Here is a 19,903-nt window from a genome sequence, read left to right as displayed (position 1 = left end):
TCTAACAAATCCACTGGATGTCAGTCTTGTAGCCTTGCTGAAACACTTCAAAACACCAGACAGGTCTTTTCCCCTTCTTCCTGGAGACTGGGGAGTGGGGAAAATGGAAGACCAGAAAGATTGATTCTAGAGCCTAGCAAAAATCATTCACTCATTAATATTTATTAGTGCTTTGTAATGAAGTTACTTGACAAAAATATAGCCCATTTGGGAGTACTGAAGTCCTAATGTTGACTTAAAAATCCCTCATAAATATTCTACCATATTGTCTTAAAGTTTGAAAATGTACAAATGGCATGTCATAATGGCTATACATATATATACATATATATATATATATATGTTTTAAAAACCTGTACACTATGGTTCAAGAAAATTGTGTATCTGTGTGCACATAATTGGGTGTCTGTTGGGTGTCTGTTGTGCTAACTTAGGGTGAGTCTATTTATTTTTTAATTATTAGGAAGATTTTAGAGTTTTTGCCTTTTGTTCCCCTCCAGATAGTTGCTTATTTGGTTAAGAGTACAGAGCAGAAGGCCAGCAAGCTGCTGTAGGCATGGAGCTAGTGGCTAGTCTGGAAGTCAAATGAGATGTGCTTGGTTAGTCAGGAACCCCCCACTCCCAGCCCTGCATCCCACTGGGTAATATGTGTGCTACTCGGGCCCCTCCCAGGGGTGAGGGTAGTTCTTCAATCCAAGAACAGAGTGAGCTACCCTTCTACTGTCAGGAGGAAATACTTTTAAGTGTACTATGCTGCTGATTTCCTTCCTTCCTTTCTTTTTATTTTTCCCTTCCTTTCCTTCTTTCTTTTGTTCATTCGTTCCTTGCTTCCTTCCTCATTTTCCTTTTCTCTGTTTCTTTCTTCCTTCCCCTTTTTTCTTTCACTTTCTCTTTCATTTTCCCTTCTTTCCTTCTTTATTTTGTTCATTTTTCATTCCTTCCTTCCTCTTTTTTCTTTCCCCTTTTCTTTTCTTTTCCTTTCTTTCTTTCTTTCTCCTTCCTTCCTTCCTTCCTTCCTTCCTTCCTTCCTTCCTTCCTTCCTTCCTTCCTTCCTTCCTTTCTTTCTTTCTTTCTTTCTTTCTTTCTTTCTTTCTTTCTTTCTTCCTTTCTTCCTTTCTTTCTTTCTTCCTTTCTCTTTTTTCTCTTTCTCTCTTTCTTTCTTTCCCAGTCTTGGGGGTTTGGTTTAGGGCCTGGGCTCTGTACCTGAACTCTTTTGTTCAAGGCTAGCACAACTCTACCACTTGAGCCACAGCCCTACTTCTGGCACTTTTGGTGGTTAATTAGAGATAAGAGTGTCATAGTCTTTCCTGCCCAGGCTGGCTTCAAACCACAATCCTAGATCTCAGCCTCCTTAGTAGCTAGGATTACAGCATGGAGGTATCAGTGCCTGGCTTGATTCTTACTTTAAAGAAACTATTGAATATTCTGCATTCTGTCTTATCATACATACAATATGTTATAAGGCAAATATACATTTTAGTTAACATGGAATGTATCTTAAATGCCATTTTAAACTTTAAAGTTCTGTCAAAAATCATTTTTTGTAATTTACTTAAATTGTTTAATTTATGAATTGATGAATAAGTCTAGACTATAGTCGAGGCATAAAGCATGATGATTTGAGACTTCAAGCTGTGTCCTTTGGCTTATCAGGAACTAGGCTCATTGAGTCATCTTTGGGCCTTGGTGATAACTGCTTGGTATAACAGTAAGAAACACTTGCCAAGGGTGCTAGTTAATCAGGACATTTGCAGAGCAGCCATTTGTTCCCTAGGATGTCTCCCTGCAAAGTCATCTCCCTAATTGCTTACACTCTAACGTCGCATTCTGCACATCTTACTGCCATACACAGAGGTATGTGTTACTCACTGGAATAAGATGGGATGGTTGGTGGAGAGGTTGCATTTTCTACATCTTCAGTACCTATCATTAAGCAAGAAAAAGGAGCATGTGATCTTTGATTAGTGTGTGTCAATCCAAATATCCCGCTCATCATACTCATTTAAGGAAATATCTATGATCTGTGGGTGTTGTCTTGCCAGGCAGCATTTTTGACATCTTGAAAAAGCTTTGTTTTGAGGTAAGAGAGAAGACTGGTGGGGTCTACTTGGTGAGGAGGGATTGAACACAGCAGGACACACATCCTACCTTGGAACTGTGAGATATTTCTTGGAGGCGTCACTGATGTCGAGGGCAGGAAGGGGAGCACAGTGGGTTTAGAAGGTGATGCACCTGATTGGTGAGTACTAGCTGCAGGTAAATCACAAATCCACAGTCAGACAATAGTATTGAATCTTCTGATTGGGTTTCTCTGCAGATTCTAGCAGTTTGAAATTCTGGAGATCTGGGAAAATCATTTATTGCTGAATAATAAGATATATATATATATACCATGGTAACAGTAGACCATACATTCATCTATTTTCTTGGAAAGATGCTCAAACTTGAAACCACACAACCTAAGTATCAATATTCTATCTTCATGAATTGGCTTCACGAATTAAGTCTTTTTACCCTCAGCAAAAGGCTGTAGAGCCAATACTAGATGAGATTTTTGTGAGATTCAAATCTATACCGAAGCATTATTTAAATTTCAGATATTACAACTTTAAAAGAAAATGATTTTCTCCATCACACATACTTAGAATGGGTATGAATACACAGGACATTAATCTCATAGTATTCCTCAGTAGTTGTAAAGAAAAGATAGTGGTTAAGACTTGAGTGAGGAAATCAAAGGCACCTTCATTTTCATTCCTTATTTCAGTGGTTTTAACCATAAGCTTTTTAAAATGTATATTTTTATTGTAAAGATACTGTACAGAGGGGTTTTATATATTTCCTATTGAGCATTGTTACTTCCTCCTTTATTTTCTCCTACCATCCCTTCCCTTCCCACCTCCTCAACTCCTCCCCCTTCCCAAGTTGTAAAGTCCATTTTCAACATAGTGTTTTGTACATCTCATTGTTACAATGGGGCAACCTGTATCTCTGGTTCAGCATTTTGTTATTTCCCTTCCCCTCCCCAAATTAGAAAAATATATGTTGCAGAGCACCAGAAATCAAATACACTGACAACAGGGGTTATACCATGGGGGAATAACATACAAAGAAAAAAAATCACATAGTACATTATAAGTACATTAAAAAGGACAGCAAGAAAGGTAAAATCTTTTGTGCTCCTATTTTGGGGTGCATTTCACTTAGCATCAGTTTATATGGTCATATGTACACAGCTTTTGATCTTTTCTACTTGTCTGGTAAGATCAACCTAGACATATACTACTTATTGCAAATAAGGGAAACCATGGGACCTATGTTTCTTTGGGCCTGGCTTACTTCACTTAATATAATTTTTTCCAAGCCTTTCCATTTCCTAACAAATGGGGAAATGTCATTCTTTCTGATGGAGGCATAGAATTCCATTATGTATATATACCACATTTTCTTGATCCATTCATCTACTGAGGGGCATCTGGGTTGGTTCCATATCTTAGCTATGGTAAATAATGCTGCAATAAATATAGTTGTGCTGGTAGCGTTAGTATGGTCTTGTTTGTCATCATTTGGGTAAATGCCCAAAAGTGGGATTGCTGGGTCATAGGGGAGCTCTATGTGGAGTCTTTTGAGGAACCTCCATACTACTTTCCAAAGTGGTTGAACAAGTTTACACTCCCACCAACAATGCAGTAAGGTTTCCTTCTGTCCACATCCCCTCCAGCATCTGTTGTAATTAGAGTTCTTGATTATAGCCATTCTAACTGGGGTGAGGTGGAATCTCAATGTTGTTTTGATTTGCATTTGTTTTAAGGCCAGAGAAGATGGGCATTTCTTCATGTGTCTATTGGCCATTCTTATTTCCTCTTCAGAAAAGTTTCTCTTTAAGTCTTTAGCCCACTTATTTATTGGGCAGTTGTGTCTGTGAGGATCTGTTGTTGGGGGATTTAACTTTTTGAGTTCCAAGTATATTTTAGATATGAGACCATTTTCTGTTATATGGTTAGTGAAGATCTTCTCCCAATCCGTGGGCTTTCTATTGATCTTGCTAGCTACGTCTTTTGCCATGCAGAAGTTTTGCAGCTTCATGCAATCCCATTTGTCCAACCTTTCTTTGATTTGTTGTGTTTCTGCATCTCTATTAAGAAAATTTTGGCCTGTGCCAATGAGCCTTATAGTTTCTCTTATTCCTTCCTGTAATGTTCTCAGGGTGTCTGCTTTTACTTTGAGGGTGATATATAAGGATCTAACTTTAGTTTTCTACAGGTGTTTAACTAATTTTGTTAGCACCATTTACTGAAGAAGCTGTCTTTCTTCCATTCTATTTTTTTAGCTCCCTTGTTGAAGATTAGGTGGCTATAGGTCTGTGGGTTCATTTCTGGGTCTTCAGTTCTATTCCATTGGTCCTGAGGTCTGTTCTTGTGCCAGTACCAAGCTATTTTGATTACTATGGCTTTGTAGTAGAGTTTGAAATTTGGTATTGATATTCCTCCAGCATTGTTCCTTCTGCTAAGGATTGTTTTTGCTATTCGGGGTCTTTTATTGTTCCATATGAATTTTTGGATTGCTTCTTCTATTTCATTGAAGAATGAGGTTAGGATATTGATAGGCATCACATTGAATTTGTAGATAACCTTTGGCAGTATTGCAGCCCTAACCTTTTTAAAAACTGTCTGTTTTTGTTTCCGATTTAGTCCCTGCCCTTTTATCCAAGGACCATCTTATTAAAATTTAATCTTTATTAGTTTACTTAATTATCACTGGTTACCTTCAATCTGAAGAAACAAACAGAAAGTATCCATAAGAATTATTTATAGCTAAGTAGCATTGGCTCCTGTAATCCTAACTCGGAAGCATACTGAGACCTGAGGATCCTGGTTCAAAGACAGCCCAGTCATGAAAATCTGTGAGATTCTTATCTCTAATTAACCAGCAAAAAGCTAGAAGTGGAGCTATTACTCAAATGGTAGAGCACCAGCTTTGAGCAAAAAAGCTAAAGGATAATGCCAAGTCCCTGAGTTGAAACCCTAGCACCAGCCTCAAAACAGAAACAAAGAATTATTTATAAGAATTATTTCATTATTTTTAAGAATAACTTATAATTCTTTGCATGTACAACGTAATATCCCAATAACGTTAAAGGAAATACAAATAGCTGTGTGATAAGCTGATATTACTGCAAATTAGAAATAAAAATTAGTTCTTAAAGAGGATGTTTTGAAAATTAGTTCTTCCTCTATTGTGGTGTGAAATGTTCTCCTTGAATGATGCCTGTTGGCCTTGTCTGCCCACAGAACAGCAAGTCTGTGGAGGACAAAAGGTAGAAATTCTCACCAAACCCCATGGGCACTCTTGCTACTGCAGGCATGATATTGCAAGCAGCTGACTTGTTGATTACACTAAGAGGCATTTTAGGATTGGGACCCCTTAGAAGGATTGAGGACCTGTCTAACTGCATCAAAGAAACCATCTTGGCTTTCCTTCTTTGCCACCCACAGCCCAGCATGTACTATGTGCTCATGCTTTTCTGACATCTGTGGATAAGAACAAGCTTCAGAGTCTGTACTGTTCTTGCCATGTACAAGATCTGTGGGAGGAAGCTAGATATATACCCCTAAAACAAAGCAAAATGTCAGACCAGTGCACCAAGCAGGCAGAAAAGAGGATAGTAAAGTGAAGACTGGGAACTATCTGAAACCTTGGTATTTTTGATGTGCTTTTTCTAATGCTGTTTATGATGATGAACTACTCTTTCAGTTGTGTTAGAGGATAAGGGCTGGTTAAATAACCAGCAGTCTCCATCTTCCTATGATTTCCTAACGGTTTATTTTTTCTTTCTTTTTTGTCTGTCACAGGGCCTGAACTCAGGGCCTGGGAACGGTCCCTGAGCTCTTCTGCTCAAGGCCAGTGCTCTTTCACTTTGAGCCACAGCACCACTTCTCCAATGGTTTATCTCTAAGACTGCGTATCTTACGTTGCTAAGGGCAGGCTATGTGGCAGCCTCAGGCTGAGTCTAATCTAATTTGTTGGATACAGATGAAAACCGAAGCTTTTCTAGTCACAGCATGTGGGTTGTCCAGGGCTAGTGACACTGCTGAGCATCTTGTACAGGTAGGATTTAATGGCTCTTGGGACAGAAATTTCTAAAATTTTTAAAAAACGAAACCCAAAACTTACACAAAATTTACCTCCATGTGTGTAAATGCCATCTGGCATTTTCTTTCCTATTCTACTTAATTTAAAACAGTATAGGTTATGATTTCTGTTAGTTACCTATGTCTATTGACATAATCATATGGTTGAGATTATAGTCCTGGGCTGGATTCACAATTTATGAGACCACTGTTATTCTTTCTGTGATTGAGGGATTTATGGTGTGGTCTGATGATTTCTATGTGTTTGGTGAGACTGTAATATCCTACATTACTATCAAGATAATTGTCAGGGAAGGTATACAAAAGTATAAAGCAGCACTTAAAGGAAATTCTAGGAAAAGTACTGGAGTTGAATCTGATTGTGGAACTTATTTCCTATGGTTTTTTTGGTAAGATGTTTAAACTCTTTGGAGCTGACGTTTCACATATGTAAATGGGAGTCCTAGAATTATACATCATATTATTGTTGGAAAGATTAAATGAATAAAAGTAATATAAATTACCTAAAAAAGAAATGGTGATAAGATTGATGGTAATCCATATATACTATACTATATGATTATTTATTACATGATATTAAATAAAATTATATTATGATTAAGCCCCTAGAAAGTGGAAACATCCAGTCAATGTTAGGTTGTGTAACTTTTGCAAAATTTCTAATATAAAAATACACAGAAGAACAGAAGAAGGCAAAGAAGCAAATAAAACACATCTCTGAAACAACCAAACATATTTTTTTCCAGATAGAATTGAATTTTCTGCCTTTACAAGTTAATAGACCATTTTCAATATACATATATATACACACATATATGTATATATATATTTGCAGTACTAGAATTTGAACTTAGGGCTCTGAGATTTCTAGGCAGGTGCTCTACCACTTGAGTCATGCCTCTAACTCTTTTTGCTTTTATTATTTAAAAAAATAGGTTATCAGATTTTACTCTGGCCATACTGGGCCAGATACACTTTCTGAGTAGCTAGGATGACAGGCATTCACCACCACACTTAGCTTTTTCTTTCTTTTTTAAAAAAATCTTTTTAGAAAAAGGGATCTCACAAATTTCCTAGGTTGCCCTTGGACCATGATCCTCCCAATCTTTACCTCTGAAATAGCTAGGATTATAGGCATGAGCCATTGTACCTGCCTTAATCTTTTGTTTTAAAGATTATGATACCTTGGGCCAAGGAGATACTGTAATCTGTCGACAGTAAATGGAAGGCTAAAAGAATAAGTCAATGTGACTCAAAATCCTTTCCATTGCCTTTCCATAGGCAATAGATTTTATAACAATCTAATTGCTTATAATTATCAGTGAGATCAGTGAAATTGTTCTTAGTGTGCTGAAAGGTTTAGCATGCTCTTTCTCTCCCAATGAAAATATGAACATAAATATTAAAGAAGGACTTTATTTTGGAATCCAATGGGACAATAGCTAGCAGGTATCATTCTAATTGTTTAAACATATTAATTCAGTTATTGCATTATAATGTGCATTTTTACCAATTGGAAACTGAAGCCAAGGAAGAGTGATTGGTCCAAGATCACACAGCAAGGAGCTGGCAGAGGCAGCATTTTAATGTACGCTGTAGAGTCAATTCTTTCTTGTAAACTTTTGACCAGTTAAATAAAACCAGGTGATTCATTTTTTCAGAGAAAGTTAATAGTTTAAGCATCAAAAAGATCTTGAAAGTCTTAAAAGGCTCTAAATTTTATTTTGATTTAGGCATATGTCTAGCTTATAAGATCCAATGTGAACAATAATACCAAGATTGTGCTACTGAAAGAATTGTCTGGCATGGTGATGCACACCTGTAATCTAGCCACTTCCAAGGTAAAAATAGGAGGATCACAGTTTCAAGTCAGCAGTGGCAAAAGTGATCAAGACTCAACTGAATGCAAACCAAATACAAAAGGACCTGAGCATGGCTCAAGTGGAAGAGCATTTGCCCAGCAAGTGCAAGGTTCTGAGTTCAATTGACAATGCCCTGCATCTTGTATATACCCTTCTCTAACTTGGGGAGGGGAAGGGAGAAAACAAAATGCTTAAATAGGGATACAGGTTGACCCATTGTAACAATGAGATGTACAAGACACTATGTTGAAAAAGGAACTTTACAATTTAGGTGGGGGGGGGTAAAGGGGGGAATATAGGAGTGTAGTTATAGAGGTGGGAGGGAAGGGTTGGCAGGGGAAAAACAAAGGAGGAGGTAACACTGCTTGATAGGAAATGTACTCATTGCCTTGCTCATGTAACTGTAACCCCTCTATATGGTATTTTTACAATAAAAAACGTATTTAAAAAAAAGAGAGAGAAAATTTTTTTCTAGTATCCCAAAACAACAACAAAAAAGGTAGAAAAACAAGATTGACAACTTCCTGCAGGGACTAAATCATGCTGCAACATGCTGCACTTTATATACCTTGCTCGAAAGGTTGGCCACCAACTGCAAGAAAGTGTGGGCACAGTGAATGAGCTCAGACAGGATAGTCCATTCTCCTTTGGAATTTGGCTAGAGGAGAGACATGGCAGGACATGCCATGACTGGTCTTGCTTCTATTTTTCTACTGAAGTTGCTGTCTGCCAAATAGTTAAGGCTCTAAAACTTAGCCAAGACATATGAAAAAAAGGAGAGGGGCAATGAGATCTTTCAAAAGTGTACTGGACACTGGGAATGTTGAGATGATGGCTGACTTTATGTAGCCACTGGACTAGATCACAGTACACCCAGACATGTAGCCAAGCATGATTGTGATGGGATCTGCCAGGTGTTGTTGATTTTTGGAAGGATCAGAATTTGCCCCCAAAGTGCAATAAGATACTTTACTTTGGGGAGAGGGTGCACTTTCCATAGACCAAGAACAATTAGACTCAAGCAGAGGACAGTTCAGTAGCTACTTTGTTTAGCTACTGTCCTTGGCCACAAAGCACTCCAGCCCTCCCTGGAGGTTCTCCTGGGCTGCATTGTTTTTTTAAATTGAAGGTTGCCTAACCTTTCTGATGCTGCATATTGTTTTCCTATATACCCTTTGGTACTGCTTTGTCTCATTCTTGGGGTTTTACTCATGAAGATACTCAGAAAATAGTAAACTTACCTGTCACTGTGGTCATTTTGATTGAACTCTGATTCTCAGCTTTGAAGAAAGAAAAGAAAATTACTAAACATTGAAGTGTTCCTAAAAGAACAGATTTTACATTATTTTTAAGTGGATATAGGTCTTAGACTGTTTCAGACTCTTTTTTTCCTCAGCTCATAGAACCATGAGACTTCGTGGTTAGAGGACACTCGAGAACAGGAGTCAATCAATTTTTTTTTCTTGAAGGGACAAGTATTTTAGGCTTTCGGGGACAGAAGTTCTGTTGTAATTGATCAATCCTACCTTTAAGGATGAGTGCCCTATGTATCTGCAAAATGGGCATGCCGTGTTTCAACAAAAACTTTATTGAGAAAAAGAAGAGGCTAGATTGGGTTTGTGGGACACCATTTGCTCCATCCTGCTTTAGGGCATGGAGCACAGTGAATGGAAGATACTTTAGCAGCTGCTTCCTGGACAGCGCTGCCTGCCCTGTGTGGAATTTTTGCGAAGACAGGATGTAACTCAGTGGGTGGGGAAGGGACAGAAAGATCATTTGGGAAACACAGGGCGATGCATCTATGAAACACTGAGTCTAAGAGAGCTTTCTGCCAGGAGAGTCACTTGAGGGAATCATAATCAAACATCCCTGTACCAACCTTGAATAAATAAAATGTAAATAGGATTTGCTGTGTGAAAAATTTAAAACAAGGACAATAAATAGAACCTTAAAAATGTTACTTAGAAATATCGATTTGCTTCCTTTGTGTGGTCACTTGACTGCCGATTTCTATGAGCTTTAGCTTCAAAATGCATTCTAGATTCCATCATGCCTGATCATTGGCTCTGTTACTATTCACACCATACTCAAATATCTCCGTTTGCTACTTGCAAAGCTCCGTACAAAGCTCTTCAAGTGAAAACTTGCCCGCTCCAGTGGCTCTCTGTTCCTTCCTGTGGCTGGGCAGTCTTAACAGAACGTGAGTTCTCCCTTGCTCCTGAATTCTACTCCAACCATTCAGCTTCTTGTTTGACCTCACTCTAGGTTGTGTCTTTATAACCATAGATCAGCCAGACACTGGTGGCTCTTGCCTGTAATCCAAGCTACTCACCATAGATAAAAGACACAGTGCTCTCCCTGAGCCCCAGGTCTCATCTCTCCATCTCAGTGTTCTCTCATGCATGCCCTGATGCCTTGCTTTCAATTTCTACTCAAATGTGTGTTCAGAGAGGCCTATTCTACTACCATACCTAAATTAGCTGCCCCTCCCTTTCAAAGGAGCCCATTTATCCCGCTTCATTGGGCCCAAAGCACCTTCCTCACCCTAGGGCATTTGCTTCTCTTCTTCACAGAAGTGTTTGTTTCCTACAAGAGAACTCTATGGTGATAGATTTCCTGTTTTCCTCAGAGCTGTGATTATAGAGCCAACCACCAGGATGTTGCAGAGCAGGTCCCTGGTAGATTGGAAATAATATGAAAATATAGGATAATATAATGACATTTTATATTATATTATACATAATAAAATGTTTTTACATTATATATAATAAAATGTTATTATATTGTTATGTTATTATATTATCCTATATTTTCATATTGTTTCCATATGATAATAAGAGTAATCCTATCTACCTACCTGAATTCAGATTTTAAAAGAAAATTGATACTTCATTTAAAATTGCTACTTGGATAATGATAACTACCATTTGAAACATCTTTTTGTGATTGGTTACACGGATTATTTGATGATGTCTATAAGAGACCAATTATTCTCATTTGGCAAATCTATAAATAGTTGCTGAAAGAAATGAAATTACTTCATTGTAGGTGGAAACTGGATTATAATTCAGCTCTTTTCATTCCAAATCCATCTTCTTTCATGAAAATAGTCAGCTTTTCCTTCCACTAAACTTTTGCAAATAAAAGTTTATAGAATTAATTCCTACTTTGATAACTAATTAAAATGCTTTTGAACGTGGTATAATGCTGCATTTGGGAGATGCAGTTAAAATATTTATTAGCATTTAGAGGATTAGAATAGAAAGAAAATCAAAATCCTTTGTTCTTAATAATATCGGGTCACAACCTTTCTTACTGAAAGACGGTTAAGAATGAAAATTTACACTTGTATCAAACAAAAACCTTTTAAATATCCTTTATCTGAAATTGGTGTAGCCTTCAAAATGGGTAATTTTATAAAGGAACATAAACTACCCAAGAAATATAAATGTAATTTAAGGTTACATGAACATTAAACATATGAATGGAATATAGTGGAATGTAGTTGGGCATAGGGTATATGAAATCCCAGCAACTTCTGAAGGCAGAGATAAGAGAAGCATCAGCTTGAGACCAGCTTTCAGTTACATATTGAGACCCTGTCTCAAAAAAATTTAGCTAAACAAAAACAAAACAAACAAGAGTTGAGGATGTAAGCTCCATGGTTGAGCATTCACCTAGCATACACTGAATTTCGGGCTTAATCCAGGCCACATAAAAAAGCAAAGAGGCCCAGAGAAAGATGGGAGGAAAGAAAGGAAGGAAGGAAGAAAAGACGGGAAGAAAATACAAAGTATCCCCATATAAAAACTGAATAAGTGTTTTCATATGAATACAAGTTTCAAATGTAAGCTTAGTTTGGAAACTATGAAAGTATAGTACAGATGCATGCTGTAATGTAATGTAATTTGATATTGGAGGAAAAAGTGAAGATATTTGTAATTATCCCTTGTTTTTGTTCATGATACATACGTGTTGTGAGAAAAGACCAGTCTCTGATCAGTAGAGGAAATAAGGAAACCTAAATAGCAAACGGATCGATCATTCTCCAAGTTAGATGTTCAGTAAAGATCAAAATGTCTATCTAGTGGGGGTGGTTGGCAACTTAAAATGTGTGTGTTGAATTTGATTTTCTTACAGAGTACAAGTAAATTTCAAAATGTTGCTCATACTAATCCAAAGCAAAAATGTCCTCAAAGTTATCTTTTGACTCAGAAACTTTAATTGCAATACAATGGACTTGGTTAAATCCTCTTATCTGACAAAGTATGTTGCGTTTCCAGCTAGTAAAATGCAACTGCAAATAGAATAGAATAACATTATCATCAAACGCAGGAGGAATGATGTAGACCTATGTGCAACATGCCTAGGCATAATTCTCTTATTGTTCACTTGTAAAGTAATATATTATGAACAGCTCAGTTATTTATTTGTTTTTCTTATTCTCTCATGTAACATTGACTAAGTCATGGGACATAAGATTATTTCTCATGTGGTTAAGACAGAACATGTAACTGACTTTATAGTGCAAAGGAAAATTTTCATATCTACTCATGGGAAAGGATATGCAAATAATCAAATAGCATATAAGAAAAAGTTGGGTCATGTCCTCAAGTAAGTGACATTGACAAACTTATTCTTACTAAGTATTGTACAAAAGGGTTTTGATTCCCCAAGTCCAGTTATGAGTACAATGCTTCTTGGTCAATGTTACTCTTTCCATTTTTTCTCTGCCATCTTTCCCCATCCCATCTATACGGTCAAGTTATGGAGTTCAACTTTTATGCAATATACGTTGAATATAATGACTCTATCTGCCTACCCTTCCTCCTTCCTGGAGCTGTAATCTTATTACGGTTATTTTATAGATGGACAAACTGATGTTAAGATGTTGAGCTGTTGGACATGGAAGTAACAAATTACTGTGCTACATTTTTTTTTTGAACCTTGACAATCTAAATTGAGAATCATTATATATAACTCATGAGCCAACTTCCCCTTGGCATGACCACAGATACTGATATTTATTTTAAGAGGGGTGTGGCATGTTGAGGAGGAAAGACTTGGGTGTAGGCCATTCTCTAATCCAGCCAATACTATATCTAAAAATGTCTGCTCAGTTATTATGAAATTATATATTTGTGTGTGTGTGTGAGAGAGAAAAAGCAAACTGCACCTTAAACTAGTGTCAACTATGCCAGAAGGAAATGTATTTCATAACCCATTTATTACATATAAATGTTATGAACTATTTGATAACCTACAGCCTACTTATAAATACTTTTCTTTCTACTTAACAAAAGTCAGACTTTTCTCTTCATATTTCAGGTCTGTAATATTGTATTATGCTACCAGAAGAAGCTGTGTCCTGCCAAAACTCTTAGAGGTATTTACCTATTTGCCATCCTATAGTTCGGTAGTAAGTTCTGCCCCATCTCAACTTGTTATTGATCTATAATGTTATTGTGCGTTCTTTCCTAAGCCAACTCAGAATTTACTAGAGGGAGGGAGAAAGGGAGCAACAGTTTCTCCTTTTCTGTTAATTTTCTAACAAGATGCCTCCTTTCTAATGGCTATAGACACTTGATGTATCCTATGCTGTGTACCTCTCTCCCTTCCATAGCTTCCTCTTTCCTTCTACAAAACCAGCAGAACCCACCCAATGTGGAAGAAATAACTGTATCGCAAAGCTCATAGAGCTCGTAAATGTGATAGACCGTGACAGACAATTTCCTCCAGGAAGGTTAGAATGTGTTTGTGACTTTAACTGAGCATCACTATCCACAATACTGTGAAATTTGGGAAATTATGTAATCACTTAATCACAATAAAAAAAAAAACCCAGCAGAAAGTGTTAGTCATCTTTCTGTTACAGTAACAAGATACCTAAGGTAAATCAACTTAAAAAGGATCATAGTTTATTTTAGCTCATGATTTCAGAGTACTTTAGTCTGTGGTCACATTATGTCTAGAGTAAAAGCAGACATACTGGTGGGGCTTAATGGGACAACTGCCTCCTCAGAGTGGCTTTTATATCGAAGACCCTCTCTCCAAACACACTGTGCTATGAATCCACGAGTCCATTAATCCATTCATGAGGCCAGATCTCTAAGGATCCATTCCCTCCTGAAGTTCCTACCTGTAAACACTGCTTCCTTACGGATCATGAATTTTGGGAGTACATATAAAATCCAAACCACAATAGCACAGGAAATAAAAAATGAGCCACGGAAGATGTTATGTTTTCAAGACACTGGCCCCAAATTAGAAACTCAAGAAGAGAAGATGAATAGTTTTAGACCCATCTTGTCCATAAATGTCAATCTTGTGATTGACATTTCTTTGGAATCCCCCATAAAGGTCCAGAAATTTGGATCTGCATATACACCATAACAAATGCATGAAGAACAAACTTAGGTGTAGTGAGTCTTAACTCATGTGGATGGCCGATAGTGCGTTTCATTAGGGCCACCTCCCCAAGATTTATGAAAACATTTAAAAGGTCTTTGTACAGATGATTGAGCTCAACTTTTTGAGATGGTTCACCTATCCTCTCAAGATACCTTATTCCATTTTCACATAGCTACCTTGAATATTATGACTTGTATTTAGCTCCACTTCCTCCCTCTCCATTCATTAAGACTGAATTTAAAGTGATACATGCATCATTTGAAATGCCAAGGAACACCGAGGATGGGCAGCCCTCTCTGGACGCTAGAAGAAAGGCTTAGGATGGGTTCTTTGGACTGCATGCAGAAACTATACTGCAAATACCTCGATTTCAGACTACCGCCATTAGAACTATGAGACTAAAGTTTTGTGGTTTAAACTATTTGATTGTGGGTACTTTACTATCATAGCTCCAGAAAACTAATACAGGTTCATCATCTGTGGCACGGTGTGAACCTCTTTTCTCACAGAGCTAAGAGTTTTGAACTATTTTGCTAGAGCTGAGAACACACATTTTCTTCATGGGTAGGAAGAATCAACATGTTTCCTCAGCCTAATGAATGAAGAAAGCAGGGAAACGTATTGAAGTGTTTATAGGCATAGTTTACAATGAATGGTTTTATTTTTGAAAGCAGTACAGTAAGTCTAATTTATACCCAACAAATACTTTTATTGATTTGGATTTTACAAAGTATTTGTGACATCATGTGGATTCATTGTCACTAGCTATCAAAAGCTGAGTAGCTTTTCATTTGTGTAATATAGTGCATTAGTCTCACTGTTCACTTTTTAAGTCTCTCTGAACACAAATTCATTTACAGTCATTTTTCCAACTTGGCATATTTATTCATGTTTTTCTGTTTTGCATACTCATGGATCTTTTGTAGGCAATATTGCAATTTTGATATTGTTTGTGGATGTTTGGCATTTCTTTTTTTCTTTCCCTCCCTCCCTGCCTGCCTGCCTGCCTGCCTGCCTGCCTGCCTGCCTCCCTCCCTCCCTCCCTCCCTCCCTCCCTCCCTCCCTTCCTTCCTTCCTTCCTTCCTTCCTTCCTTCCTTCCTTCCTTCCTTTTTCCTTCCTTCTCTTTCCTTGCTCACTTGCTCGATTGCTCGCTTGCTTACTTGCTTGTGGTTGTGGGGCTTGAGCTCAGACCCTGGGCTCTGTCCCTGAGCTTGCTCAAGGCTAGCACTGTACCACCTAGAGGCATTGCTCCATTTCCAGTTTTCTGGTTAATTGGAGATAAGAGTCTCATGAAGTTTGTTGTTCTGGCTGGCTTTGAACTGTGATCCTCAGATATCAGCCTCCTGAGTTGTTGGGACTACGTGTGAGCCCGGCCATCTGGCATTTCTTAATAAGCTTGTGGGCTTCTGCAGGTAAGGAACTTAGGTGTTGAAAGTTGGGGACTCTGTATACAATAAAATCTACTCAAACTGTACCTTGTTCCAGTATACATCTTGGATTTGCAAATGGAATGTTTAAACTGAGAAGAGCTTTAGGGTTTATTTCACACAACACAAACTCTTTGAGGGATGATCATCTAAAAATGGAGTAATCATAAAAATAATGTCAAGATTTTGTGGTATTGATAAGTGATCCTCAGTAGGTGATCCTTGCTTCTTAGTATTGCTAAGTGATCCGACTGATATATATCATTGAGATTCGGTGTGATTTCTATTCTGATTGGTCTCAAATATAGAAGCCATTGTATTCTTTCCCTAATCTCTCCCTCCCTCCTCACCTTCCCCCCTTGTCTCTTTTCCTCTGTCTCTCTCTCTCTGTCTCTGTTTTACAGAATGTATTTAGAGTGATAATGTATTTAGAGTGATAGCATCATCAAAGATGTCAAGATTTAGTTCCTTCTGTAACATAGTATTTAAAGATTCACAGTCTTACATTATTTCACAATGGATTAAAGTAACTTTACTATCCCTGGTGAATTCCTTACTCTGAAACTTTTTTGGCCAATATTATTATAGCCATGGCAGTTTTATTTTTAGCAAAACATACTTTTCCCATCTTTTGCTTCAAATCAGTTTATATTTTAAATGATTTTTTAGTACTGCATTTGGGCCATATATTTGTTCCAGTCTCACAGTCTCATCTTTCTAATGGAGTTCAAACTATCCTGGTTTTTGTGCTTGTCATTATAATTGGATATAATCATATTATCCTGATCTTTATTTGATTTTAAGTTCTTATCTGTTTTTAGTTTCTCTTTCTCTCTATTTATTGTCTTTTTTTGGGGCTGAATATTTCGATTTTATTTTGGTGGCGATCCTAGGGGCTTGAACACAGGGCTTGGGCATTGTCATGGAGCCTTTTTTCCCCCCTGCAAGGCTGTTCTCTGTCAGTCAGAGCTCTACTTTGGGCTTTTTGGTGGTTAATTGGAGATAAGAATCTCAAGGACTTTCCTGAGCAGGCTGGGTTGCAACCTAGATCCTCATCTCTCAGATAGGATTAGAACTACTGGTGCCCAGTGAACCACTGGGATCCAAGTTGACTTGAGTATATTTAAGGATTGTATTCCAGCAATTATATTTCAATCTTGGCATTTATTCTTCTGTGATTGTAAGATTTAGATAGCTTAAACATTTGATACACTGTTGTTATCTTTTCCTTCAACAATCACAACAATCTTTCAACAATCTTTGGATGAGACTAAAATAGGTAAAAAAAAATCTTTTATATCTCCTCATATATTTACTATGGTCAAATCTCTTCCTGCATTTATTTAGATCCAAAGTTCCATCTGGTGATATTTTCCCCTTCTTGCCAGATTTTTATTGATGTTTTATGTCCAAAAAATATTTATAGAATATAAATAGGGTGATACTTTTATTCCCTTCCAGTAGAAAGATGTCACTTCATTGTTTTCTGTCATGTATTGCTCCTGATGAAACTCTGTTGTCATTTTTACAATTGTTTTTTTGACTTTACCTCTGATTTTTCTAGGATTTGATGATGTTGCGCTTTGATGTGATTTCCTTTCTGTTTCTCTAGTTTGGGCTTATTGAATTTGCTGCATCTATGGGTTGATAGCTTTTATTAAAAAATCAAGTTGGTAAGTATTTTAAAAACTACTTTTAAGCCCCTCTCTTACTCCTTTTCCTGGAACTTCAACCATGTGTATTTGAACCCTTTGGGCTAATACCTTGCTGAGTGTTATTTTTTTCAGCTTTTCTTCTTATAGACTTATATTTGTAAAATAATTTCTATTTCTATGTCTTCATGTCCTAAACCACAAAACTTTAATTTTGCTGGCCCACTTTGAAATATGTGATTGTCATTTATTAATATCCCCTCTTATTTTTATTATTTTCTTCCTTTTCCTTTCTCTGGGTTTATTATTTTTCTCCTAACTTTTTGAGATGGTTGTACCAATAACCTTGAACCAGTATTTGTTTCTCTCTAATATTGCATGAACTAGATTATAGACCCTGTCATACAACAGAATATTTTAAATATCTGTGTTACTATGGAATTGTTCATTTTTTTTTTTTTTTTTTTTTTGGGTCTGGTCGTGGGACCTGAACTCTGGGCCTGGGCGCTGTCCCTCAGCTCTTCAGCTCAAGGCTAGCGCTCTACCACTTGAGCCACAGCACCACTTCCGGCTTTTTTCTTTTTTCTTTTTTTTTTGGGGGGGGGGCGTGGTAGGGCTTGAACTCTGGGCCTGAGTGCTGTCCCTAAGCTCTTAGCTCAAGGCTAGTGCTCTACCACTTGAGCCACAGCGCCACTTCTGCTTATGTGGTGCTGAGGAATCGAACCCAGGGCCTCATGCATGCAAGGCAAGCACTCTACCACTGAGCCACCTTCCCAGCCCGGAATTGTTCATTTTGTAGTGAAATCCATAGAACCTAATTGGAGAAAGTGGGTGACTGAGAGCATGCCTTGGGTATATCTTGTCTCTTGCTCCTCCCCTCCCCTCTGCTTCCTGTCAACCATGAGATGAACTGCTTTCTCCTCCATAAACCCTCATTGCCATGATATTCAGACTCGTAATCAGGCTTACAGTTTGAAATCTCTAAAACCACGTGCCAAAATCAATCTTTCTCTCCCTTTAAGTTTTTTGTTTTTCTAAGTATTTTGGTCAATACCATGCAAAAGTAACAAATACTAAAATGTAGAGAGAGAGAGGAATAGAATCATTGCAGTGATTAAACTTGACTGTGGCTTTTGTTCTTTTCAAGTGGTTTGTGGGAGAAATCGGAAAAGTTTAGAAACGCAAGCTATCAAAGAATCTGTCTGTATTTCATCCATGTACTACTCCTTTGGAGTGAGGCTTCACAGAAAAGTAATTTAGTAATTAATGTGGTAGAGGACACTTCAGGACAGCTTAGCATTCAGAATAGAGAGATCTATGGATGTCCCAGGAATTTGTTAGGTATTTATAACAAATGCCTCAAGTGCATATATATATATATATATATATATATATATATATATATATATATACACACACACACATACATATACATATATATATATATATATGGTTAAGTAACAAAGAGCAACAGTAAATGCCCTTCTTTCATTATCTTGCTTTCCATATGTTTCATTTTTCAAGAAATGGCTTTTATGTATTTTTAACAACTTGGAAAAAGTCATTCCTTACTGTGTCTAGAAACTAAGAAGTACAATGGTACCCAGAACTTAGATGCTCAGGGCATATTATTTTGTGAATCAAAGTAAAATTAAGCGTCTTTGGTGACTCATGATGTACTTCCGTGTGGGTCATAATTTCAAGAAGTCATAGTCTCTGGATATTACTTTGTTGGTCATCAGTCATGAATGGGTGAATATTCAGTTCAGAGTATAAAGCAGTTTAATCTCCAGAACATGCTATGACCTTTGATGACTCAAATATAGCTTTGTTTTTGTTTGTATTAGGGATCAATGTATTATGAAGTAGATAAGTTGTGAATAAGTTGCAGAAGATTCATTTCATACACATATTTTCCTACAAAATAGATGCTGCTTATCACAGCCGAGACAGTATGATAGAAAAATGTGGTGCATATAGGAAAAGGTACTACTCTTCCCATTTTCTAAGAGATGGTATTACCCTTAAATATAATTAGTAGTTGACAATTATGGTATCCTCCTGGTGTGTTTTTGCTCATCCATCATTCCTACTGACCATTTCCTCTAACCTTAGAGATCTCTAAACCAGAGACTTAGACATGATGAGTTGCCTTTAATTGGTTCTTATCATGTTGTGACTATGCCCAAAACACATGCATGAATTACAAGTTTTTAAGTAAAGCTATTTTGATAGGTTGCTAATTATGCTGGTGAGGACATTCGGATTATATGCATAGATTACATGGAATATATAGGTCAGAAATGCTTATTGTAAGGATACATGTGGACTGAAACCAGAAATCAGAAATTAACTAGCATTCTCTTTGTCTCATGAGGAAATTAAGCGATTTCATGGA

At 37.2% G+C, this 19,903-nt stretch overlaps 1 protein-coding gene across 3 annotated transcripts in view; it reads right to left on the bottom strand.

Annotated features, from left to right (window-relative positions):
• Emcn (endomucin) overlaps positions 1–19,903 on the bottom strand; it is a 62,435-nt gene that overhangs the window by 13,554 nt on the left and 28,978 nt on the right. For 2 of the 3 annotated variants that reach the window (XM_042701702.1, XM_042701701.1), the window contains exons 5-7: positions 9,256–9,294; positions 2,149–2,250; positions 1,870–1,923 (exon numbers count right to left, since the gene is read on the bottom strand). In XM_042701702.1, the coding sequence (XP_042557636.1) occupies positions 1,870–1,923; positions 2,149–2,250; positions 9,256–9,294 (195 nt within the window). The remainder of the gene's footprint in view (positions 1–1,869; positions 1,924–2,148; positions 2,251–9,255; positions 9,295–19,903) is intronic. The other variant, XM_042701703.1, reaches the window with a different exon arrangement.

The sequence above is a fragment of the Dipodomys spectabilis genome, unplaced genomic scaffold (assembly GCF_019054845.1).
Source record: "Dipodomys spectabilis isolate Male_0828 unplaced genomic scaffold, ASM1905484v1 ptg000297l, whole genome shotgun sequence".
Lineage (NCBI taxonomy): Eukaryota > Metazoa > Chordata > Mammalia > Rodentia > Heteromyidae > Dipodomys > Dipodomys spectabilis.
The sequence above is the reverse complement of the archived record's forward strand: the minus strand, read 5'-3'. Positions and strand labels throughout refer to the sequence as shown.